General features: G+C 41.2%; 2 protein-coding genes across 3 annotated transcripts in view; both read right to left on the reverse strand.

Annotated features, from left to right (window-relative positions):
- slc38a3b (solute carrier family 38 member 3b) overlaps positions 1–11,702 on the reverse strand; it is a 47,700-nt gene extending 35,998 nt beyond the window's left edge. Inside the window, exons 1-3 of the mRNA XM_066663643.1 lie at positions 11,604–11,702; positions 10,537–10,636; positions 10,223–10,457 (exon numbers count right to left, since the gene is read on the reverse strand). The gene's annotated coding sequence lies outside the window, so the exon portion shown is untranslated. The remainder of the gene's footprint in view (positions 1–10,222; positions 10,458–10,536; positions 10,637–11,603) is intronic.
- Positions 11,703–13,114: 1,412 nt separating this feature from the next.
- rbm5 (RNA binding motif protein 5) lies at positions 13,115–22,339 on the reverse strand. 2 transcript variants are annotated; one of them, XM_066663780.1, is made up of 25 exons: positions 22,213–22,339; positions 21,193–21,232; positions 20,918–21,107; positions 20,601–20,756; positions 20,431–20,500; positions 19,775–19,848; positions 18,869–18,952; positions 17,752–17,812; positions 17,441–17,506; positions 17,172–17,332; positions 16,686–16,783; positions 16,495–16,582; positions 16,337–16,402; positions 16,182–16,254; positions 15,990–16,090; positions 15,759–15,900; positions 15,574–15,662; positions 15,268–15,441; positions 15,003–15,143; positions 14,832–14,906; positions 14,445–14,618; positions 14,292–14,366; positions 14,100–14,200; positions 13,880–14,009; positions 13,115–13,524 (listed from the first exon to the last, which is right to left on the reverse strand). In XM_066663780.1, exons 2-25 carry the CDS (start codon positions 21,207–21,209, stop codon positions 13,399–13,401), a joined length of 2,532 nt encoding a protein of 843 aa, XP_066519877.1. In that variant the 5' UTR covers positions 21,210–21,232; positions 22,213–22,339; the 3' UTR covers positions 13,115–13,398. The 2 variants fall into 2 exon arrangements, with proteins under 2 accessions (XP_066519877.1, XP_066519876.1); XM_066663779.1 differs by having other exon boundaries at positions 15,574–15,665; positions 22,213–22,338.
- Between the last annotated feature and the right edge of the window lie 1,566 nt (positions 22,340–23,905).

Below are 23,905 nucleotides of genomic sequence, written 5' to 3' on the forward strand. Positions count from 1 at the left end.
TGGGAAAAATCACTTTGGATCTGAAAAATAGTGTTTGGAAATATAGCTTTCTAAACAAATGTGGTCTTGTGCAAGTTGTGCCTTTGGGGAGAATATACTGGGGTAAATTGTGCCATTGATTACTCATTTAAGGTTTATTTAAAGTTATTTTACAACATCAAAGGCCAATTTTCTACAAGCCTATTGCGTCACATGAGCACATCAAAGGTACATTTTTGTAAACAAGGCCTAGCGCTTCATGAACACATCAGAACAAAGTTGAGTTCAAAATGAAAAAAAAAAAAAAAAAAGAAAATCAGCAATTCTATTTAAAGGTAATTTATGACATTGACGGCCAATTTTCTTAAAAAAGGCCTAGTGCCACATGAACACGTTCAGAACAAAATTACATTCAAATGACTACCAAATTGACCACCCTGGAGCTGTGTGACTGCGACACTACCTGCTGCGCCACCGTGCCGCCCTTATATGCATTCCTTTTCTCCTTTCCACCCCTTTCATTTTCTCTGTCGTGTGTGTTCTCCCGCTCATCTGCTTCAACATCGTCAATCATGGGTTTAGTTTGTTTTGATTCTCGAGAGCCCTTTTCTTCTGACATTCTTTTTCTTTTCCTTTTCAGACATTTTATCTTCTTTTTCTTTTTTGTGCCTTCTCCAGCTCCATCTTTTCAGGTGTATTGGTCATGATATTTTTTTCACTTTCTTTCTTCTCATTCTGGGCCTTCTTGCTGTGGCTTTTGGCACGGGAAGTACGGCCCTCTGGAGATACATAACCAAAACAGGCAGAAGAACCATTTTCGTCACTTGACAATTGCTCAGGATTTGGTTCTGGGAAGAGTGGGTGGCTCTCGTGGGTCTGGACTTGCTTCAAAACATGTGACATGGGTTGGCCCCTCATGTGATTGGTGTGTCCTGGGTAGGCTCCGGACCCACCGTGACCCTGAACTGGACAAGCAGTTAAAGACAGTGAGTGAATGGATGAATGAATGAATGAATGAATGAATGAATGAAGGATTTAACAAAAGCCCTGATAACTGCAATGCAATATTGTGAGCATTGGCTAGATGGGTAAAAAAAATCCCAATACTGTGTTGTGGAGCAGAACCATATTCTCCAGAGTGGTGGGGCATTAAGTAGCACGATTCGGATGAGTTTGAGTGGTGTTTGTGATCCAGAACTAATCATTCAAAATAAGTCAGTAACCTCACAAATGCTGTTGTGTCCAACTGCCATCAGATAAAACAGCAATGTTCCCGCCTCTAATTCAGAGCCTTCTCAGCAGAGAAGTTCTGTGAAAGTTATTCTGTGGCAATAGGTTTCAGTGGAAATATTGCTTGTGCATGTACTAGAAACATTTGGACATATAGGATTCTTTTAACTAAGATTATGTGAGGTGGCTTAAGGTCATTAGATTAGTGGAGTATACAGTGTATCCAGGCCATGTCCTCTTTTATGTGTCCAACATATTGATTAGGGCTAACTGCATTAAACCTTTGGATTCTCAGGTTCACATGGTTCACATGGCTACCCTGAGAAAACCCAGCTGAAAGACAACGGATGATGAAGGGTTTCTTAGCATAGTAATTATAGTGGGTGATTTTAAGTAGCTGGATTCTCTAATTATAAGGTGTGACTCAAATTTAAGTAGTGTTTCTCCTAAAGCTTGTAGTCACCTGTTTATTCAACCTTTTCTTTTTTACGGAAATGAAGGGAGTCTGTCCCCCCGTGCAACAATAACACTTTCTACTCTTCTGGGAAGGCTTGGAACATTGCTGTGAGGATCTGATGCCATGATGGTATGAAAGCATTAGTGAGGCAGTGTTAATTTTGTTAACGATGAAAAATATTTGTTGACGACCTATTTTTTTCACAATGAAATCTAGACCAAACTACGAAGAAAACTATGATGAAACGCTCAGTCTGTTTACTGTTGTCATGGTGACAAGATTCGCCAAGGAGAATAGTGAAGAGGAGTCCACTCACAAAGAATCATTTATTTGAGCATCTGGGAGTTGCTGGAAGCAATTGCTGGCCAATGATTCATAGTTGAAGAGTTGAAACTCTTGAAGTCTTAAGTTGTGTCAGAAATGGCTCCCTAGTCACTATATAGTACACTATTATAGGGAACTGAATGCAGGAAATCATGCCTCATGGGTTTTTACCCGTTTTAACAGTGCAGTGGACTGTGGGTATCTGCTATCGACTAGTATACATGGGCTGCCCACTGCTTTTTGCAGTGCATTGTGGGACTTTTAGAGTGCACTGAAAACTGTCCAATATATTTTCGAACTCTACTACAAAATGTCAGAACCCTAAAATATTGACTATATCGTGAATAGGGTACTGTTAGGGCACAGCATCAGTTTAAAATTTTAAGATATTAATGTTAAATAAATGCAAAATGTTGGGGGCAGCACGGCAGCACAGCAGGAAGTGTCGCAGTCACACAGCTCCAGGGTCCTCCAGGGACCTGGAGGTTGTGGGTTCAAGTCCAGCTCCGGGTGACTGTCTGTGAGGAGTTCTCCATGTGTCTGTGTGGGTTTCCTCCCATGGTCCAAAAACACATGTTAGTAGGTGGATTGGCGACTCAAAAAGTGTCTGTAGGTGTGAGTGAATGTGTGTATGTGTGTGTTGCCCTGTGAAGGACTAGAGCCCCCTCCAGGGTGTATTCCTGCCTTGTGCTGAGTGATTCCAGGTAGGATCTGGACCCACCGTGACCCTGAACTGGATAAATGCTTACAGACAATGAATGAATAAATACAAAATGTTCATTCATTCATTCATTATCTGTAAGCACCTATCCAGTTCAGGGTCACAGTGGGTCCAGAGCCTACCTGGAATCACTGGGTGCAAGGCATTAACACACCCTGGAGGGGGCGCTAGTCTTATAAGAAATAAAATGTCACTGCTAAATTTGTTTATTGCCATTACAACTCCTGTAGGAGCAATGAAAGTGATTCTGAAGCTAGTGAACTTTGAAGGGTGAATCAAGATTAAACTTGTGAAACCAGGTGAAGAGAACATGCTATCAGCCAAATAGGGTGCTCTCACTTTAATGGAAACATGGATCATTGGTTGTCTTTAAAGCAAAAGTGTGGGAAGGTGGAGAAAACTCCCTATCAGGGGTCTCACTCCAAAAAGAAAATGAGAACATTACAAACAAACATATTAAAACCATAAACTAGAGAGTGTCAGAGAACACTAGACATCCTTCAGAGTTATAAACACCACTGAGAAAAGAAAGGTGTGATCTCTGACCATTTACAGTTCTGCAAGTATTAATGGAGAAATTAGGAAAGTACACCCTTTGTCCTTGAGATCCTTGATCATAACTAATTATGACAAGAATGTGTGAAACTCAACAAGCAGCACAGGACAAGCCATGGCAAGCTGTGGTACAGGACTCAGGTGGAAGACACCAAAAATCAGAGCTGTCTTTTAACACTAGAAGCCAGCTTGATTGGAATTTGTCCACTGAGACTTCATTAGCTCAGCCAACTTCTACTTTTATAGTGAATGTTCTTCACAGATTCCCTTGAGTACTGCCCTTTAGCTGAGAACATTAGGCTACAAGCAGTCTTTTGGTTTAAAGGGGACATGTTGTACATACACCTTTAACACAAGTCATCTACAACATGCTGTGTTCAAAATAAGCCAACGATCAAGCACCACAGCAGCCCTGTTCAGAAGAGCAGCTCCTCTTCCTTTAAATGATAACGAGCTGCTGCTGTTCACCCCTACCTGAGTGCACAGCAGTGGAGCAGAAGCTCTGGGTTTTAGCCATTTTTACTCACTGTGCTCATTGTAGTTGCTATTTCTATTTGAACTTGTCTTTACATTCAACACATAAACGAGGGTCCAGGGCTGTGACTGGAGAGACTCAGAACAGGAGACAGGACAATTCTAAATTCTCTACACATCATGTCAGAAGCAGCACAAAGACAGAACAGCCAATTTTACCCATGTTTTCTGATTTAGACAGCCCATAATAACTGATTAAGTGGTCTGATTTCACAGTTTGTTGGTAGGCTCCAGATCCACAAATTAATGGTTCATAATATGTCTCCTTTAAGGAAAAAATAAAGGTAATGCGTATGAAAATGATGAATGTTTAATGAGCAACACCAGCAGAATTTTAGACCCACCTCCAACAAGCATTTTCAAGCATTGAAGTGTTCACTATTCCATTATCGGCAAACCCATACATTTTGGTGTTTTGCCTCATTGAGCACACTAAAGAATCAATTCATTAACTAAAAAAGAATCACCCGGAGGAAACACACACAGACACAGGGAGAACACACCACACTCCTCACAGACAGTCACCCGAAGGAAACCCATGCAGACACAGGGAGAACACACCACACTCCTCACAGACAGTCACCTGAAGGAAACCCATGCAGACACAGGGAGAACACACCACACTCCTCACAGACAGTCACCTGGAGCCGGAATCAAACCCACAACCACCAGGTCCCTGGAGCTGTGTGTCTCTGACACCACCTGCTGTGCCACCATGTTGTCCATGCTGGAATTTAATACCAATAAATAAAGTTACTTTAGAGTTATTTAACATGTGTGTTTCTGAATAATGCAACACAGTATAATTAATTAAATAATTACTGTAATATATTGCTGTAATGTTCTATAATGCCCATTAAACTGATTCAAGTTTTGACCCAGATTTATTTCCATGATTAAACCCACAAATGAACCAGTGTGTACAGTTGTTCCATTATTGGGTTTAGAGCTTCTAGCGTTCACACGTACACACACACACACACACAGGCAAAACTCGTACTAAGCGACTTCAATCACAGAGACTTCGCTAACCAGTAAAGTCACACAAAGCCAAAAACAACAGCAATGACTCAGTGGAAAAAGGGCTCTTGTCCCTGTCCTGTTCTGATCGTACATAGGTTTGCAAGTGCTACTGCTTTCACTCACTGCACAAGTTCAAAAGGTCAAACTCACAAATACCTCAACAGACATCAAATTAAAAAGACTTGTCAGTTTCTCGGTTAAAGGAGTCAGCACCAGAAATCATTCATTAATGTTTTTAGCAGCATGTTTACTCCAGAAAAACCATGTGATGCCATCATACCAAAACAAACAGAAGTCACAAGGAGTCAAATAGGATTTTTGATTTTTTAATGCTCCTTAAAGCAGATGTCCCACAAGGGAGTGGCCATGTTTATGATTTATTCATGCTGTCTTCAATGATACTGGAAAATATCATATATCAAATACCAATGTCGTTATGAGATGAGTGCACAGGAACGCCACCAATGTCCAATTTAATATCGGGACACACCCAGTTGGGGTAATGTCAAAATCCAAACATGTGCTGTGGTGCTATATCACAGAGAAGGGGAAAGCTGCAGTAGGTAGGTGTCAATAAGCAAACACCTGTCAATCATTTTGATTTATAGCCAATCATAAAACAGCTTTAAATTGTCAAATCTTTTCATTGTGTCCATTGTTCCCTGACCTCCAAACTCATAAATAACTTCAAAGGATGATTAAATACCTCTTTCACATGCATAGTAACCCAGAAATTTACCTGGAGGCTCTGTATGTGTGAATGCAAACACCTGCAACATATGTCCCGGACTTTACACAGACTTTATATTCCTAGTGTGCTAGTACAAGCTTACAGTAAAGTCAGAGTCCATGTGTGAATGGAGCTGCTGTGGAGTATCTCCTGCATATTCTGCACCAGTGCTGGCCCATGCCTAAAGCATGTGGAAAACACTACCCCTTGTGAGGACACATCGGACAGACATTATATTCCACAGTTTTCCTGGAGTTTCTCCAGAGTTGCGATTTAAAATTTGCTACAGACAACATGACTTTGGAATGTCTAACACCTCCAGGCCAGTAGATGTCAGTATAGTGGCTGTTTATGAAGTCAAAAAGACTCATTCAAGAAAGAATGGCTGATGGTAATTTCATGGGAACATTGAAAAATCAAACATTACAATGTTGTGTAGGTTAGAAATTAGTTCTGTATTGGCTCATACATAATATTATATTATTGATTATATTTAAATCAAACATATCAAGGAGTACTAGGTAGTGTTTTTATCTTACAATTACAGCTTCAGAATCATTGTGATGCTTCACTGATCTGTAATAGAGAGGTTTTGTCTTTGTATTTGGGCTAAGTACTGCTGAAACTGCACTATGTACCATCTAGAAAAGGGTAAGACAGATGGGATATAATGAGTTATTTAAATGTAATAGTGCAGAAAAATCATATCTAAGCTGCGTATCTGAACAAAGCCTTGGAGCAGGGCAAACATTACCTTAGTAAAGACTTGATGTTGCCACAGGTAAAACAAGGTCAGTTTTTTATGATCTTGCTTTTAGCAGTTTGTTTGTTTAATATTTAAATATATAATTGAGGAATATGACCCAGATTCAGATATATTTCTTTTTCTGTGGAACAGATGACTATTTTGACATTTGTAAGCCAGCCATTGGTCACTACAACATGCTGTGTAGTGGGACTCCAGGACGGAACCTAAAATGTACTGATTAATACACGTGTAGAAACGTCTGCCAGGTTTCCTTCATGCTTCTGATCTTTCAGAATTAAAACATCAAGGCAAGTTAAACATTAAACTGTAAATCAACTCTCCTCCAATGTGGCTTTCAGCTGTATTTCAGGATACTACTGACCTCTTGTGGTTGTACATAACTTAGCCTCACCACAAGTGTATCTTTCTAGTTTATTTTTCCAACAAAAAAAATGAAATCAGATTAGGGATGTTAGGGGTGAACTGATCATTGTTGCAAGGATTTGATGGCATTCAGCCTCTAAAACAAGTCTGAGGTCAGGGACTGATGTTGATGTGAATAGTTCTGGATCACAGATCACACTCAATGTTTCGGCTGGAATGTAGTTTTCCATTTCCGATTCATAATTGGATTATATGGATTATACAAAATGCACATACACAACTGAGGGTCTACTGTGGGTGCACCCTAAATAGGTAAATTTACTAATACCCGACCACAGAGTGTGTGATAAATCATGGCTATGGAATCTCCTGTACTGTGTCCATACATGAGATCCCAAACACTGAGGATCCTGGATCGAGACATAACACTATCTCAGACACAGGACATCCCCCAACCCTCACACACCACCAGACCCACTGTCTCAGGGCCATTCTCCTGGCTCTACCAGCCTCCACCATCCACTCCCGAAAGAGCTGGAGGTTCCACAGCAAAAAGTGGAAGAAAGGCAAGCACAGCAGGCACACAGCCAATGTGAGAGAGGCTGCCACTAGAGGGCGTCCACCAAAGTCCAGAAAACTGTAGATGTAGGGGTGTCCGCTCAGGTTGGTGCAACCAGTCAGCCAATAGACAACAACAAATAACACATAGAGGCATGCTGCCAGCAGAGCACACAGGTAGTGGCAAAGATGGACAGGTGTGGAGGACAGCAGGACATCCAGGATGGTCTGGACGCTGTTGATCAGGTGCAGGTTGACGTTAAAGGCTGTGACAGCATGCTGAGAGATGGGCTGGCTCAGGATCCAATAAAGAAAAGAAACACACAGAGAGAATGAGCCCACCACAGCATGAAGGAACCACTGCAGACAGAGGGCACAGACCAGAGCAGCAGGGAGAGGGAGTGTCCTCAAAGTGTCATCACTGCTACCTAGAGAAAGGGAGGACTGGATTAATAGTCCACATACAAGTTCTGATTACAGCGTCACTGAACACTTCTGACCAGGGACGAGGTTTAATAAAAGCACCTTAGGGCTACAGTTATTTTGAATCAGAATTATTCAAACATTGAGGTGCGAGAGAGGACAACTATTTGAAAACAAAACATGACAAAAGTTATTTTCATTTATCATTCATTCATTATCTGTAAGCATTTATCCAATTCAGGGACACGGTGGGCCCGGAGCCTACCTGGAATCACTGGGCACGAGGCAGGAACACACTGGAGAGGGAGCCTGTCCTATGCAGGGCAACACACACTGACACATTCCACGGTCCAAAACACACTTTGGTAGGTAGATTGGTGACTCAAAAGTGTCCGTAGGTGTGAGTGTGTGAGTGAATGTGTGAGTGTTGCCCTGTGAAGGACTGGCGCCCCCTCCAGGGTGTATTCCTGCCTTGCGCCCAATGATTCCAGGTAGGCTCTGGACCCACCGCGACACTGAACTGGATAAGGGTTACAGACAATGAATGAATGAATAATCTATACTAGATAAAGGAACAAGACATCGCTGGGAACTAGATATTTATTACTGACTTACAGTTCTATAAGGGTCCGACTGATAAAACGGTGCTGTAACAAAATCACAGCCCTGTTTATTTAGAGTAACACCTCGCTCTGGTGTTCTGGCTTTAATAATTTGGAGATTTTGTCCGTTTTCATGTAATGTTCAACAAAAAGCCATGTGTCCAGTTCAGCTCTCAACTCTCTGACCCTTTGAACATGCATTTTTTAGGTCCCAAAAAGAGAATTTGTCCAGGGAAAAGAGGACCTCTGGCCACCGCCGAATGGTTCCAAATTTAGCTCACAAACTGGAATGTGAAATTGAGGCTAAATGAACAGGTCAACAGTAGGTGTCAAGTCGGTCAGTAAGCTCATATAATACAGGCCTGGCAAAAAGCCTCAAAAATTACATTGTGCTGTTCCAACAATGAGCCCAGGTTAGCAAAGATGGAGGCTCTATTCTCCATATTACAGGTCAGTGGAACATCACAGTGCTTTTGTTGCTTTAATTTTCGAGGAATAGTACAACACACACTGACACATTCACTCACACACTCACATCTATGGACACTTTTGAGTCACCAATCCACCTACCAACGTTTGTTTTTGGACAATGGGAGGAAACCGGAGCACCCGGACGAAACCCACACAGACACAGGGAGAACACACCACACTCCTCACAGACAGTCACCCGGAGGAAACCCACGCAGACACAGGGAGAACACACCACACTCCTCACACACAGTCACCCGGAGGAAACCCACGCAGACACAGGGAGAACACACCACACTCCTCACAGACAGTCACCCGGAGGAAACCCACGCAGACACAGGGAGAACACACCACACTCCTCACAGACAGTCACCCGGAGGAAACCCACGCAGACACAGGGAGAACACACCACACTCCTCACAAACAGTCACCCGGAGGAAACCCACGCAGACACAGGGAGAACACACCACACTCCTCACAGACAGTCACCCGGAGGAAACCCACGCAGACACAGGGAGAACACACCACACTCCTCACAAACAGTCACCCGGAGGAAACCCACGCAGACACAGGGAGAACACACCACACTCCTCACAGACAGTCACCCGGAGGAAACCCACGCAGACACAGGGAGAACACACCACACTCCTCACAGACAGTCACACGGAGGAAACCCACGCAGACACAGGGAGAACACACCACACTCCTCACAGACAGTCACCCGGAGGAAACCCACGCAGACACAGGGAGAACACACCACACTCCTCACAGACAGTCACCCGGAGGAAACCCACGCGGACACAGGGAGAACACACCACACTCCTCACAGACAGTCACACGGAGGAAACCCACGCAATCACAGGGAGAACACACCACACTCCTCACAGACACTCACCCTGTGGAAACCCATGCAAACACAGGGAGAACACACCACACTCCTCACAGACAGTCACATGGAGGAAACCCACACAAACACAGGGAGAACACACCACACTCCTCACCCAGAGCTGTGTACTTATTTTCATATTGTTATATTATCTGATTTTTTCATTTAATTTAGTCACATTGGTTTTGTTTATTTTTATAGTAAAATGTCAAAAGTAATGTCAGGTGAAACATTAACATCATGGAGTTTAGGCTATTTATGGACCTCTGGATGTAGAATTAAAAGAATTAAAGTCTCTCAGAGCAGGAGTGTGTGTTGTGTTCATATGAGCAAACTAGGTAAAGCAAAGAGAAACTAGGTAAGCCTAGTTTAGCTGGACCGCCAATAGCCATATAGCCCTTGTTACAGAGGTTTTTCTGGCATTTCAAAAACAGGAACATACCCTTGTCATTGGAAGGTTTGGAGAAGCTTTGGTGCACTACCTGCTGCACCACCGTGTCGCCCTAGTACATATTACTTGGTTGATAAAATGTTAAGATGCTTGGTTTTGTGCAGAGACAGCAGAAAAAAATGCACACAACATGCTCTAATTAGACTTACCCATGTTGATATCCCTTGCCCTTGCTTGACAGATTAGTCTGACATGTACAAAAGCCCAGACCAGATTAAGTAGGGCCACAAGATAGTAGATTCCCATGAGGACATAGGAGACATGGCTGAGGAAGATGAGGAACTTGGGCGTGTTGAAGATCACAGCTGCGTACACACACCAGCCGACGATGTTGGACAACATACAGCTCCGGTAGAGCAGCCAAAGGGATGGAGGAATATTCCACTGAAAACACAAGACGACCTCAGTGACCATGGATCCTCTCTGACTGCTGATTTAGAATACCACTAGAAAGCAGACTCACCCGTGGTTGAAGCAGGACCTCTGGCCTGGAAGGGACAAGGTATAGTTTCTTAAGCTTCCACTCTTCTTTCCAGCTCTGTGTCCAACTGGCTCCCATTTTCCTGGAAAATGTCAACACCCTGACAAACCTGCACCAAACTGTGAGCATCATTTACTTATAAACTTCCAAAACAAGCCCCAGAGGGATAAGGTACACCAGGATTTTTGAGGGACACTTCTGTTAAGGTCAGCAATTTACTTAACTCTCACATCTCACAACCTGGAGCATTAGCTTTCCCTGATCCAGACCCAGAACATTCCCATAATAAACCCATACCACTGACCTCGGCCATATCCACCAAGAAAGAGAAATAATACACTACCAAGTGGCAGACCTGTTATTAAAAAAGCGGGAAGGAGTCCTACACTTTGATGTTTTCTAATACCACAGCTGTGACCCAGGTCACCACAAATTAATGCCCATATCAGCTGGACACTGAACTGTTTGTCTCAGCTTGCACCATGTTTTTTTTTTTAACTGAGCTGCAAGCCATAATTGTGGACATGCAAATCCAACATTTGTACAGCCACCACTCAGGTGCTGAAAACAGAACATAATCCAACCAACATTGCCTAGTATTCAGCTTCCAAAACTTATTTCCATAGCTAAGTGATATTTGAGATGTTTTCTGTATATTTCATTGATAATATTTAATACAAGTTCACTACTGTGCCAAAGTCAGAGACTAACCTTAGGTTAATTTCCATTTATATTAAAGTTTTATAGTGCTCAGATATAAAAAAATCAAAACAAACAAACAAAATTAAATCACTTCTCAAGTTATTTGTTCTTCAAAATCACAAGGGTTTTCTCATTACTAAAACACAATGTTCGTAACTAATGCTGTCTTTACTACTTTGTGGATGCTGTCTTTTCTGAAACCACAGGATGGCATCCAGCCTTCATTCCACTCTAGGAGCAACACGATCAACAAAATCAAACAACCATAAAAAATAGACATTGCTAACAGCAATTTAACATCACTTAACTAGAACAGCAAAGGAGACATGATGGAAAATGGCACTTACAATTATAATCACGAATTATACGTTGAACCCTTGATGATTTCCTGAGAACTGGGGACTGTGCCCAGTTCTGCCAACGCCCTCAGACCGGCTGAAAAACAGCTCTCTTTCACTTGCATGCAAATACCAAAAAATTAGAATGGAGAGCCAAACAGAGACAAACAAGGCTTTCAGAGAGAGTTGTGTAGGAAACATGCCAACAGAACACAACACTATTATAATGCACATACTGTATATCTCTACAATAATTACACAAACTGGTGTCTACCTTTTATAATCAGGTTCAGGAGCAATGATTTACTGACTCTATGTACAACCCCATTTACAGAAAAGTGGGAATCATGATTTAAATAAAATACAAACAGAATGAAATGATATGCAAATCATTTAAACCCTGGTTTAAATTGAAAATTGTACAAAGGCTATTTTTTAAATGTTTAATCTGAGAAACTCCAGAGTTTGTATTTATACATTTTGAATTTGATGAAAGTAATATGTTCTAAAAATGTTAGGAAATAGCAACAAAACAAAATGCTAATATTGTGTGATGCTACAAAATAATCTAATTTGGTTAATGAGCAACAGGTCAGTGAGATGATTAAGTTAAAAAAGAGTTTCAGAGAGCTGGTGTGCAAAATCACTGCTCAAAATTGTTCTGAAGTCAGCACTGCCTTCGAGGCAGAATGAATGTAATTGGTTACCAACCAACAGATGGAGATGAACGTGATTGTTAATATCAAGTTGTGCTCAAATTTAAAATACTGCACCATAAAGTGGTAAAGCTCCACCTAGACCCCCATGGTTTCCCTGCTTTGACTGCCAGAAATCATTTCGGAATTAATAAATGTGACATATTTTTTTTTTTTATGGCTTCAAAAAAATTCTGCTGCCTCTGAAGCTGATTCTAAAATACATTTTGTACACTTGATTCATGATCACTGCTTCTGCAGTAGCTGCAGAATGATATAATCCTCTGCTTCCTCAGAGGCAGGAATCATACGTTACTGAATTTCGTCTTAGTACCCATCATTCTGTTACTACTTCATAGGCAGCAGTAATAACACAAATGTGCAGGAAAGCACATCCCCAAAATCTGCCTTAAATGCAACAACCAATTATCTTCCATTTGAATAAAACACACATACAGGTTTTAGAGCTGAAATGTTGAGCAGATGAACATTTTGTAACGAGGAACGAAAAAAAAAAACATTTTCAAATCAGCAACAGTTGGTTTTCCCAGTTCACAAATGTTTACACAAAGATGTTTACAAAAAAGTTGTTTCCTCACTGCATCATGTCTGCCCCATTTTTTCATAATGTGCTGCAGGTGGCAAATTCAAAACATGCCGCTTATCATTTACAATGTTGTCTTTGTATGATTTTGAATCACATACATTGTTTGAATTTTCACCTTTTGAAAAAAAAAAAAAAAAAAAATTCATAAAAAAACGACAGTAGAGTGAAACTTTTATCAGCACAATATAGAGCTTATAAAAATCAACAAACACAAAATATTGACATTTCATTTATTCTCTTATGTACAAAACTGAGATATCATACAAGTTTTACAATTTCCAAACCATGCTTGGAAACAAAATTCCAACCACCCTTCCCAAAAACAAATTTCACATCTTCTCCAGGACACTGTACATATATACACACACACAAACTTAAACTTAACAGACATAACTAGTTATCCTCCATCTAAAGAGCTTTCAAACTGCTTCTAATTCAAAGTCCAATCTTCATTGACGGAGAAAAGGAATGACAGAAACTGATGACAAGACATCACAACCGCTTATTCGATTTCAGTAAACCGGGCAAACATGGCTTTGCGGACAGCATCCTTGTAAGTGTCTGAGGCTGACAGTGTGTAATTACTTCCTTTGGTCCCCAGACCGGCTCCCTTCATTCTCAACTGGGCCTGGAGAGAGAAAAATCACACATAAATGCTAATACAACCCCAAAACGGCAACAAATTCCACTACTGTCAGGAAAAGAGGTATGGTATATGTAAAACTGTGTACAACAGTGGTCCAGTTCTGTTCCCTAAAGGTACATTATCTTATCTTCTCCAGAAGGAGAGGTGAATATTAGTAAGCTTTCATTATAGAAATGTGTAAAAATAAGTAGAAAGTCCTGGAAATGAAATTGTGTTAATTCTATAAGCCTAATATGTAACATTGAGGGTACCATCACAATGAGTTTGAGAGTGTACTGTAAGCAATCAAGCAGAAACACGGCATGTCTTCCACCTCCACAATGGAGTACAAGCTCACCTCAATAGGTGATGTAATGCCTTGCTGATTTCTGCCAAGGCCTTTGCCCTCCTTCCAGCCCATCGCTTGAAGCATTTTATTGCCGATGTTGTCACTGTTCAGTCCATCCTTTGTGGGCTGTTCATAATTCCTGTAGATGAGCAGGTGTTTCTTTTAAAGTCTTAACAGCAAGGTTACAAAGCCATAGAGCATAAAACATTTATTGCAGAGGTTAACTTACACTACTGGTGTAGGCTGAGTGAACTTCCTCTTCTTGGGTACAGGAGGCTCAGGAATGCCATATTTCTCCCTTCTTTCAGCTGCCCTGTCCCTGTACTTCATCTGCTCAAAGAAATACACAAAGGGTATATGTTTAATATATGAAAGTCTATGTTCCAGTGAGAGACTGAAAGCCTGTATGTTTGTTACAAACCTCAGTCTCTTTCCTCTCCAGCTCCTCTAGTTCTGCCTCAGTCAGTTTAGATCTCCTGTGAACTTCCAGGTTTTGCTGATTGAAGAAAGACACTGTGAGAAAAGTGTTCCTCTCTTAGAAGGTCTAAACCAAGAACAAAGTGAAGGGGAGTACCTTGTGCAGGTCAGACAACTGCTGATGACGTATCAAGGCTTCTTTGTTGGGGAACTGCCTTCTGCACAGCAGACAGGCCATCTTTTTCCAATCTGTAAGTTTGTCTTCTCTCTCGTCGCTTTCAGGAGCCTCCTCAGGCTCACTGTCACCACTGTAAGCTGCCACTAGACCAACCTGCAGGGAACAAGTATATTCCTTAGCCTGAACTGCAGTAAAGTGTGTACATCAAGTAAAGATAACAGTAATATCAGTGTTGTCAACGGTGACGTGAATTAGAAAAAACTAGCATTGAGAATAATCACAGAATCTATTGTTAACCGGATTACATTTTAATGAATTGATACATTTGTTTAGACGTTCAGGTTAAATACAAAAGCTGCAGCCAACCTTTGAGGATGAGTTCTCTTCTTCTGTAGCCTTCACTGCCTCTGACACAAGCCTCTCCAAACCACCTGCCTGCGGCTAAATAATGCATTGTAGAAGGTTACACATAACAGGCAATCATATTTTATATAACTAATCTCATGTATAGATATGTAGCTTTTAGTGGAAATTTACTTTTTTCTCAAACAGTGTGAAGCCGGCATCTGCTGCTGCAGCCTCTTTCCTTTCTTCCTGGCTAATGGGCTGGAAGCTGCTCTTGAAGTTCTCCTTTTGCTTGTTCAGACTCTTTGCCCAGCGCTCCATATCCTTCGCAATCTAACACACAAAGAATAGGCCATTATTAAATTTTTATTTGTACACACAGCCCTAAAATTCCGTTTAAAATGTAAGCATTTACATTTTATTGCATGCTTCACATCAGAAAATACTTAATGTTAACCTGTTGGGCAGTTTTGCTCTTGGGCTTTTCCTTCTTTTCCTTGCCCTCTTTGGCAGGGGTTGAGTTAGAAGCTGCAGACATCAGCGCAGAATTACCAGAGTCAGTTGCAGGCACATATGCCTGCTTTTCACTGTCCCAGTACAAGTACTGCTGCGTGTAGGAGTTGTAGTAATACTGCAGAACAAACAAAAATGTTAACACAGCAACAAACCCACAATGTCTGTGTCTAATAGTCACAGCTTTTTATGAACAGACATTTTCAGAAAATTGTTGGTTATCTGGAGTGTGCTTTTAAAGGTGACTTACATGCGTGCTGGGGTCATAATAGAAGCCAGTTAGAGGGTCATAGTAGTATCCAGAAGCCTCATCATACTGGTATGTGGATGTGTCTGGAACTGCTAGTTTGGGGAAACAAGTGAAAATCGACCAATTACAACATTGTACTGATCATTCTTCTCTCTAACTTTAATCACTGAGTACTCTGCTTTTACCAGCTTTTCCATCCTGAGTGGGAGTCATCAAAGGGGCTGCAGCAGTGGCTGTGGTGGGGGCTGCTGCGATGACTGCAGAGGTGACTGGGGCTGTGACTGTAGCAGCTGCTGTAATGACTGAAGCTGATATGGTTGGCAAAGCCTATAAACACCAAAAAAAGGGGGAAAATCTTTTCAATTTAAAATGTTTAGGACATATGAGGAGCTGAACTGTGCTGAGGAATATCTTACCTGTGTGGTTGGCTGGCTGATGACATGTGGCTGATAAACCTGAGCACCCTGAGCAATGACCACTCCTGCAGCAGTGGGCAGCACCTTTATTCCAGGAGCAGCTTCGCACAAACACAGAAATATAGATTTAATACAGGAACAGACTCAGTAATGTAATCTGTGTAAAGGAGATTTTTTTTTTTATATATATACCTCCAAGTATGCCATTGGCTTGGGAAGGGTCAGTCACTCCAGCCGGTAATGGCTGATACTGGGCCTGATATTCCTACATCAGAAGACAATAATTAAATCAACACACACGGTCAAATAAATATACATATATTTAAAAATTTGTGTGGTCTGCTAACCTGTGAATAAGGCACATAGCCTTCCTGCAGGCAGTTGTCTGATGCAGGTTCCACACTTTGCTGTGGCTATCAAGAGAAAAGAAGTTAATATAAATGTCGAACCAGAAACTATAAATAGACTGGATGAACTGCGACAACACAAAAGATTGATCAGTAACCTGGCTAGAGGACCACTGGGCAGCAGCAATGGCAGTGCTGGCAACTGAGAATGCACTGATGCGGTTCCCATCCGGCAACAACAGGTCCCTGAGTGGAACAGAATGACCAGTTATTCAAAAATCTCTGGGAGCTCAACATTAAAATAACACATCACAAAACTACCATAATGGCTGAGAGAGACAGCACATACTTCCGAGCACTTTTGGCATAGTCAACACCAATCGTCTTCCCATCCAATTTCAGTGGAGGTTGAAGTCCCTGAAGGATGGTCAGAAGCTGAGATGCCTCCTACAAAACCAAGAGACATTTTGTTATCAGTTAAAATTATTTACATGTAGTGTAGTATTGATTTTAAAAAAAAGCATCTGTTATATATTCCAGAGACTGAAATATTTAATATAATCGCAACCTAAAATTAACTTTGTAGGAAAATTGCATGTGTGTGAAAACCAATCATAAAAACAGAAAAATCCATCTCGATTTTATTTATATAAAATATTGGAACAAATACTGAACGGAAACCCTGTCACTTATGACCTCATTTTGTTATTTGGTGTAAAATTGTGTGTCATCTGCCAAATAATGGAATTGTTTGCTTTAACTCTTGAATATAGGAAGTGTGGAATATTATTCAGCCTGAATTAACCTGCTGCAGGAAAGACATGATGACACATACCAGTGGAGATGAGAGCTGGACGAAAGCAAAGCCTCTGTTCTGGCCAGTCTGCTTGTATTTGATGAGACGAATGTTACCAGCTGACAGGTTAGCATAGGGTGCCAAGGCTGCCATGATGCCCTCAACAGTGGAGAGTGGGGCAATGTTCCTCAGGATGATCGCTGTGAAACAGACACAGACCAGTGAAGATTTGCACACTGCCATAGAGTTACAGCCATAAATTATCAAATATTATTCAAGTATTACAAAAACAATGAAAAAATTCTTACTGTCCCCATAGTAATCTCCACTGGGCTGAATGTCTGTACCTCCAGTAATGCCATTGGTGTCTGAGTCTGAGGATAAACACAAAATTAGCTATTAGACACCTTAACCAAGATAAAGGAAGAATACTCTCTTCTGGACTGAGAAAAACGCAGATATTATTGTGGCTCTAAAAGATTAACCTTAACATTCATATCCCCCTAAACGTAACCCTGCAATGACAACAAGATTACGTTTAACCCCTGCTCTTGGTGCAAGGAGAAGTTGGACTCCAGATGGGTGGAGGTGGCTGCTTCCTGGATGAGGAGCTACTTACCAGCTTTGGCTGCGCCACATCTGAAGCACTTCAGTCTCCTCCGGAAATTGTACAGGCGGCACTGCAAGTAACGGGTCATAGCGTTTTAATTTAAAACTCTGCTCTAGTGAATTAGTAAATAAGCAGACTTTAGGAGTTTCCTGAACTGCATACTTACCATATTAGACTACCAGCAGCTTTTTTTTTTTTATATATTTTGTTACAAAAATAAAGACTAAAGTTTACAAATATAAAGGGAGGGAAAAAAAAAAAAAGTTTTATACTCTTTTTCACAAGGTTGAAGACAAAATATAAATTAATAAAAATATCACAGAATGCAGACAGTCACACACTGCCACTACATTTAAATTGGGAGACTACAGCAGGTCTAAAACCCTATTCAGACAGGATAATTTAACCTGTGGACATGAGGGTAAAGTAATTATTACCCAAGTATCTTAGTAGTTTTAATCCTGTCTGAATGGACCAATTGTCATTTTTCCCGAAGTGTGCCCTCCCATTTCAGGACAGATTCCTGAGCCTTTTACCTACTGTAATGAGCAGTAAAAATGACTCAGAGGTATAAATAATCCCATCCGAATTTAAATGTGGGGTATTATTGCATATCTCTGAGAAAAAAAGGAGTTTTCTGCGTGTTCAAAACGATCTGCAGGTATGTTTTGTCCACATTAATAGCTTCCATGTGTGCTATGAACGTGTCTCATTACCATTAAACTGTTTATAATAGCAATTGTAATAACTGTGTAAGGGATTAGTAAAGTTTTTTGCCACCTTCTCACCCGTTATGTTATAAAGATAAAGTAGTTTAGGGATGTATGATTTTGATGGGAGGGCTGATCTCAGAACAGTTGTGAGTCTAAAAACTCCAGTAGCTCTGCTGTGTATGATCCACACTGAGACAGCAGTGCGTGAATCGAGTAGCCACTCCCATCCCTGTTATTTTCACTGCAACTTCTTATCCAGTGAGAATCCACCATAAATATTAGACGTCTTGTGGAAAAATTACATTAGACCAGCTCCCCATGTAAAACTAATTCTGCTCGTATAGGGCTTTATGCACCCAAATAAGAAATTAAATTAAAATTAATTTCTAACAAAGTGATGCTTTAATACTTACTGAGTTGCAAAGCCAGTCTTCAGACTTGTGCCAGGTGTTGCTGTACTGCATGGCAACACTTTTGCCCTGGATGGTCAGCAGCTTCTGCAAGAGGAACACAAACCTGGGGTTATTTCAGCATCTTAAGATCACTCATTGTCTTAGCCCATGAACAACCACTATAGCCACGACGGTTTGGGAAGGCTCGTCCAGGAGGACTCAAAAGTGTACGAGTGTGTCAGTGGAAGTGTTTGTTCTTGCTGTTTGGGACCCGAGCATCCGGATGGGGCCGGAGCAGAGTGTAACATGTAGAGAGAACTTCAGGGCCTTGGGACGAGGTACAGACTCCACAGAACGCAGTGTACATAAAGTCTCTTGGCATTAGAAAGCTTAAAAATTCCTCCTCTGTCAGTATTCAAAAAGAGAAAATCTCTTCAGTCCTTTAAATGACTGGGTTAATAGTCAGAATAAATATTTTCCTTGCTTCAATAAATTTTTTTTTTTATACAGATTTTAAAGTCTCTTAAACAGATTAAATTGCCAACTCTAAGATGATATCTATATGAAAACTGCATAAATGTGCTTCCTGGTTTAAAATGTTGAACTCATTAATCTCCAGCCTCATTGACATCAGTTTTAACCCTACGCTCACTCAATTATAGGTACCTGAATTCATTTTTATATCATTTTACATAAAAAATGCATTAACTAAAACCATATACAAGTAGTCCTACTTCCCAAACTTGTAACACCTTATGACAGTCCATTAATGTCCCTCTTTCCTTAAAACCACACCATGCCTTCGAAAATGGAGGGGAATGGCCCAAATGTCCATTTTGTTTTCTGGGGTAGCAATTTTTGTTCTTTTGTCAGTCAAATTGCATCATTCCCCAGGGTAAAAACTAGACTTGGTGATTAGGAAGCAACCTGATTGGTCTCCATCCATCGGGTAGCATCTTGCAAGTGATAAAACTCCACGAAGGCCAAACCTCGGCTTATACCTAGAGAGGCATTCAGATATACAGACGGGAGGCGTGTTAGTCTTGATAGTTCAGTGTATAACATTCAAACTCTGTCACAAACTGCTTCATGACCCCCCCAGACTGAGAGAAGTCAAATGTGCGGGAGGGTGCCAGAAAAAAAAATCTTTTGCCATAGCAACAGGTACCTGGGTCACATTTAAATTTTTAAAACTTAGACTTAGAACAAACATTGACATGAGCTTAATCAATTCATATCTTTCCTATGCATCTGAAAAACAGAAATTCCACAGTCACCGTGTGTTTGGTTTCTTGCTAAAAAAAAGGGACTAACATTTCCATCTTTAACGATATGCTGGCAACAGGTGTCATGTGACTTTGCTTGTATGAAGTTGACCATGTTAAGTTTAACATGAACACAAACTTACCTCAGTATGTCCTTATGGTAAAAACATTTGCTTAAATCTACTGCACTAGTCTAACACAGAGCTCGGAGATTGTCTGGATAAAAATGTTGCTATGGCAAAAGCCATTAAGCAGAAGCAGGTTGGCCCAGTGGTCACAGGTTCGGGAGAGGAAGGATCCACGGTACACTGATCTCACCTGTTCTCTTTTTCATCAGGCGCACATCCTTCGGCTGCGGCCCCTCCAACTGGTCTATTGCTGCTCGAATCTGAGAAAAACAGAAGAGAAATGAGGATAATGTACTTACAATATCTCTAACATCACTCGAGTCCCAGCCAATGTCTCAGAGATAGTTTTTGACTACATACGTCTGCCTCCGTGGTGTTGACTGGCAGGCCACGAAGCATAATAGTCTTGCAGTCTTTCTCGTCACCTGGGTCACCTCTGTAATCATGCTCGGAATAATCACCATCTGAGTGGTGCCCGTCATCAGATCCATCACTACTACGGCGTTTTCTTCCTCTCTGTTAAGATTGTGTGAGATGAAGAAATTAATGGTGAAACAATACAAAGGTTGCCAACTCTACATTTTTATCATGCACTTCCAATTACATATCACTATGAAGAAAGACCAAAACAACGGGAAGAAAACTTGGAGGTACATATACAGTAATAAACGACGCACCTCAGGACTGTCCCGACCCCAATATCGTTCGTTACGCTCCCCTCTGTCTCCATCGTAGCGGTCACTGCGTCTATCATCGCTCCAGCGGTGAGAGTCGTAGCCACGATCTTCCCGATCCCGTCGGTCTCTGCGGTCGTCATCGCGAGACTGCTCTGAACCATACCTCCCACTGCGCTCTGTACGGCTAACCCTGAACATATCAAATAAGTTAGCCAAACCTCATCAAATCTGGTACATCAGTGTTATACAGACACTGAATGAGCCAAGACACTTACCGTTTGTCAGCACCCATTTCTGTTTCACCCAATAAGAGGCCTGAGGAGAGGGGAAAGAAGAGAAAAATTGATCTAGACTTTTCTGAGAGTGCCAATCTGCTCTGTCCAACTGCTGTTGTAAAGAGGCTAAACATGATAAATGAGATGTAGTTAACATTTAATACAAGACTACCATAAGCTTTTTTGCATATTTATATATCATAAAATTACCATAATACAGCAGGTTTTACTACTGAACCTACTTTCAACTACTAAACACGGGCCTAAATTTTCTCGCTTCAAATCGTCTTAGGTGTGCATACGTTTAAAAGAAAATTGTTGCTCAGAGCTTTCACTGTGCATTTTGTATATCATACAACTTCTTGTGTATAACGAACAGCACACAGACGCGTTATTTCAGGCTAAAATATCAGGTTTCGCGTATCTGTACCATTAAAATTTCGGGGAAGGATCTAGGTGGCAAACTGATGATAAATTTTGAAAAAGGCTTTCTGGTAAATAAACCACAAATTAATTTAAAAAATAAATAAATATAATCTGGGTGTGCGCCATTTAGCCAACAGACCAACCTTAATGTGTAAACGAGATTACATAACTTTTTCGTGATGCTCCTGTTTGCAGAATATTATTATTCTTTACAAATGTTAGCTACGTATGACTTTAACGTTATTGCTTGTCACTACTGGGCAACAAGGGCTTGTAGTTTTGTCGTGACTGACGATAAATCAATAAGTAGTTGGGCAAAAAACTAACGCACGGTTGAAGCAGCTGTTCCGACTTACACTAACGTTAACTCAACGCAGCCTCAGCTAAACATCAACCCCTGCGAAACAAAAACACTTTCTCTATTAGCTACATTTATTCACAGTTGACTTCGTTATCGCGGGGGAAGAGAGTGAAGAGAATCAAAATGGTGACCGGGTTTTTGCACGTCTCCGCTGTCTGAAGGAAACCCAAAAAAAGAAATCGCCCCCTCTGCTTTAATCACCGTTAAACCACATCGCAACGACATTAACTTACCAGCTACCGTGCCGCCTAACGCCGTGCTAATGTCCGAAGACCGAAACACAGTTTTCTACGTGAAATGATTCTCGGTGAATTTATGCGTCTTCATTCGACAACTCCTAGTGATAAAATGTCCTCCAGGCGCCTTCTCCTTCCCACAATGCTTTGGGACAGTAATTCCTGCGCGCTGAATTCTGGTTAATGTAGTTCGTAAACATTCAAAATTCTCACAAAGTTGAAAAAGGTCCCTGGAGCTGTGTGACAGCGAAACTAACTGCTGTGACAGTTAGTTCTTGTATGACAGTAATCTGAGGTGTCCGATGGTCGACCAGTGGCCTAGATTCAGCTGAACTTTAGTCAGTGGACAAGTACTGCTGTCTGCACATACAGGGGTTGGACAATGAAACTGAAACACCTGGTTTTAGACACAATAATTTATTAGTATGATGTAAGGCCTCCTTTTGCAGCCAATACAGCGTCAATTCATCTTGGGAATGACATATACAAGTCCTGCACAGTGGTCAGAGGGATTTTAAGCCATTCTTCTTGCAGGATAGTGACTGTGCAGGCCATGGGAGATGTTCAACTTCACTTTCATGTTCATCAAACCAATCTTTTACCAGTCTTGCTGTGTGTATTGGTGCATTGTCATCCTGATACACGGCACTGCCTTCAGGACACAATGTTTGAACCATTGAATGCACATGGTCTTATTGGTGCAATGTGCAATTAATGAAGATTGGCCACCAGGCTGCTCCAATTTAGCCATGAAACCTCCCACACTAAAATGGCAGGTGTTTTAGTTTCCTTGTCTAACCCCTGAACATATAAGAGTTACTGTGTTTTTTTTAATACTGTTTGAAGAGTGAAATTTTTTTTTTTTCCATTTATTCAATGTTTCTTGATTGTTCTGATTTTGGGTCACTCTCTGTAAAATGTTTGATGTGATCTCCATATATCTGCATGGGATTCCTTCGGGGTCTCTGACATCCTCTCAAAATCCAGAAACATGTTGGTAGGTCACCGCGACCCTAAATTGGATAAGCGGTTACAGATAATGGATGGACGAATGGATGTTGGTAGGTGGATTGGCTGCAGGGAAAAGTGTGTGTGTGTGACGCCCTGCCCAATGTGTATGTCTTGTGCTCATTTGAAAGACTCTAGTCTCACTTAAACCATGAAAAGGATGAAGCCACCACAGCTGACAAATGTATTTATTGTATTTTTGCAGAGTCAGATGAAGAAGAAAAGAAAAAATTATTAAACATGACAATCTGTCTTAAGGACAATCTATCCCTAAATTTGAACAAGACAAAGCAGATTATTGTGGGGTGTCAGAGGAGGGCAGTAAAGCCCACAACTTACACAACACTGCTCATAAAAGTCAACTCACTGCATTTCCTGAGAAGTGCTTTTCCAGAAACAGCCCTCTCACCATTGGAGGAAATCATTCTTAGGTCCTCAGAATGGTCTAAAAGATCAGGGACAGTACACATCCTCAGCACAGCTTCTTCACACTTCTCCTGCATTTGAAATCAGAGGCCACCATGTTACGTCTCTACCCCCAGGCTAATAAGCTCGTTTACACCTTATACCCCATGGACCTCTGACACTCACCCAACACTTACTCCTCCTCCACCATTCAGCTGCTAGAACATTACACAAACAATAACGGCTGTCATGCACAACTGCTATGTAGCACTCTGCT

This window comes from Hoplias malabaricus, chromosome 3 (genome assembly GCF_029633855.1).
Source record: "Hoplias malabaricus isolate fHopMal1 chromosome 3, fHopMal1.hap1, whole genome shotgun sequence".
Lineage (NCBI taxonomy): Eukaryota > Metazoa > Chordata > Actinopteri > Characiformes > Erythrinidae > Hoplias > Hoplias malabaricus.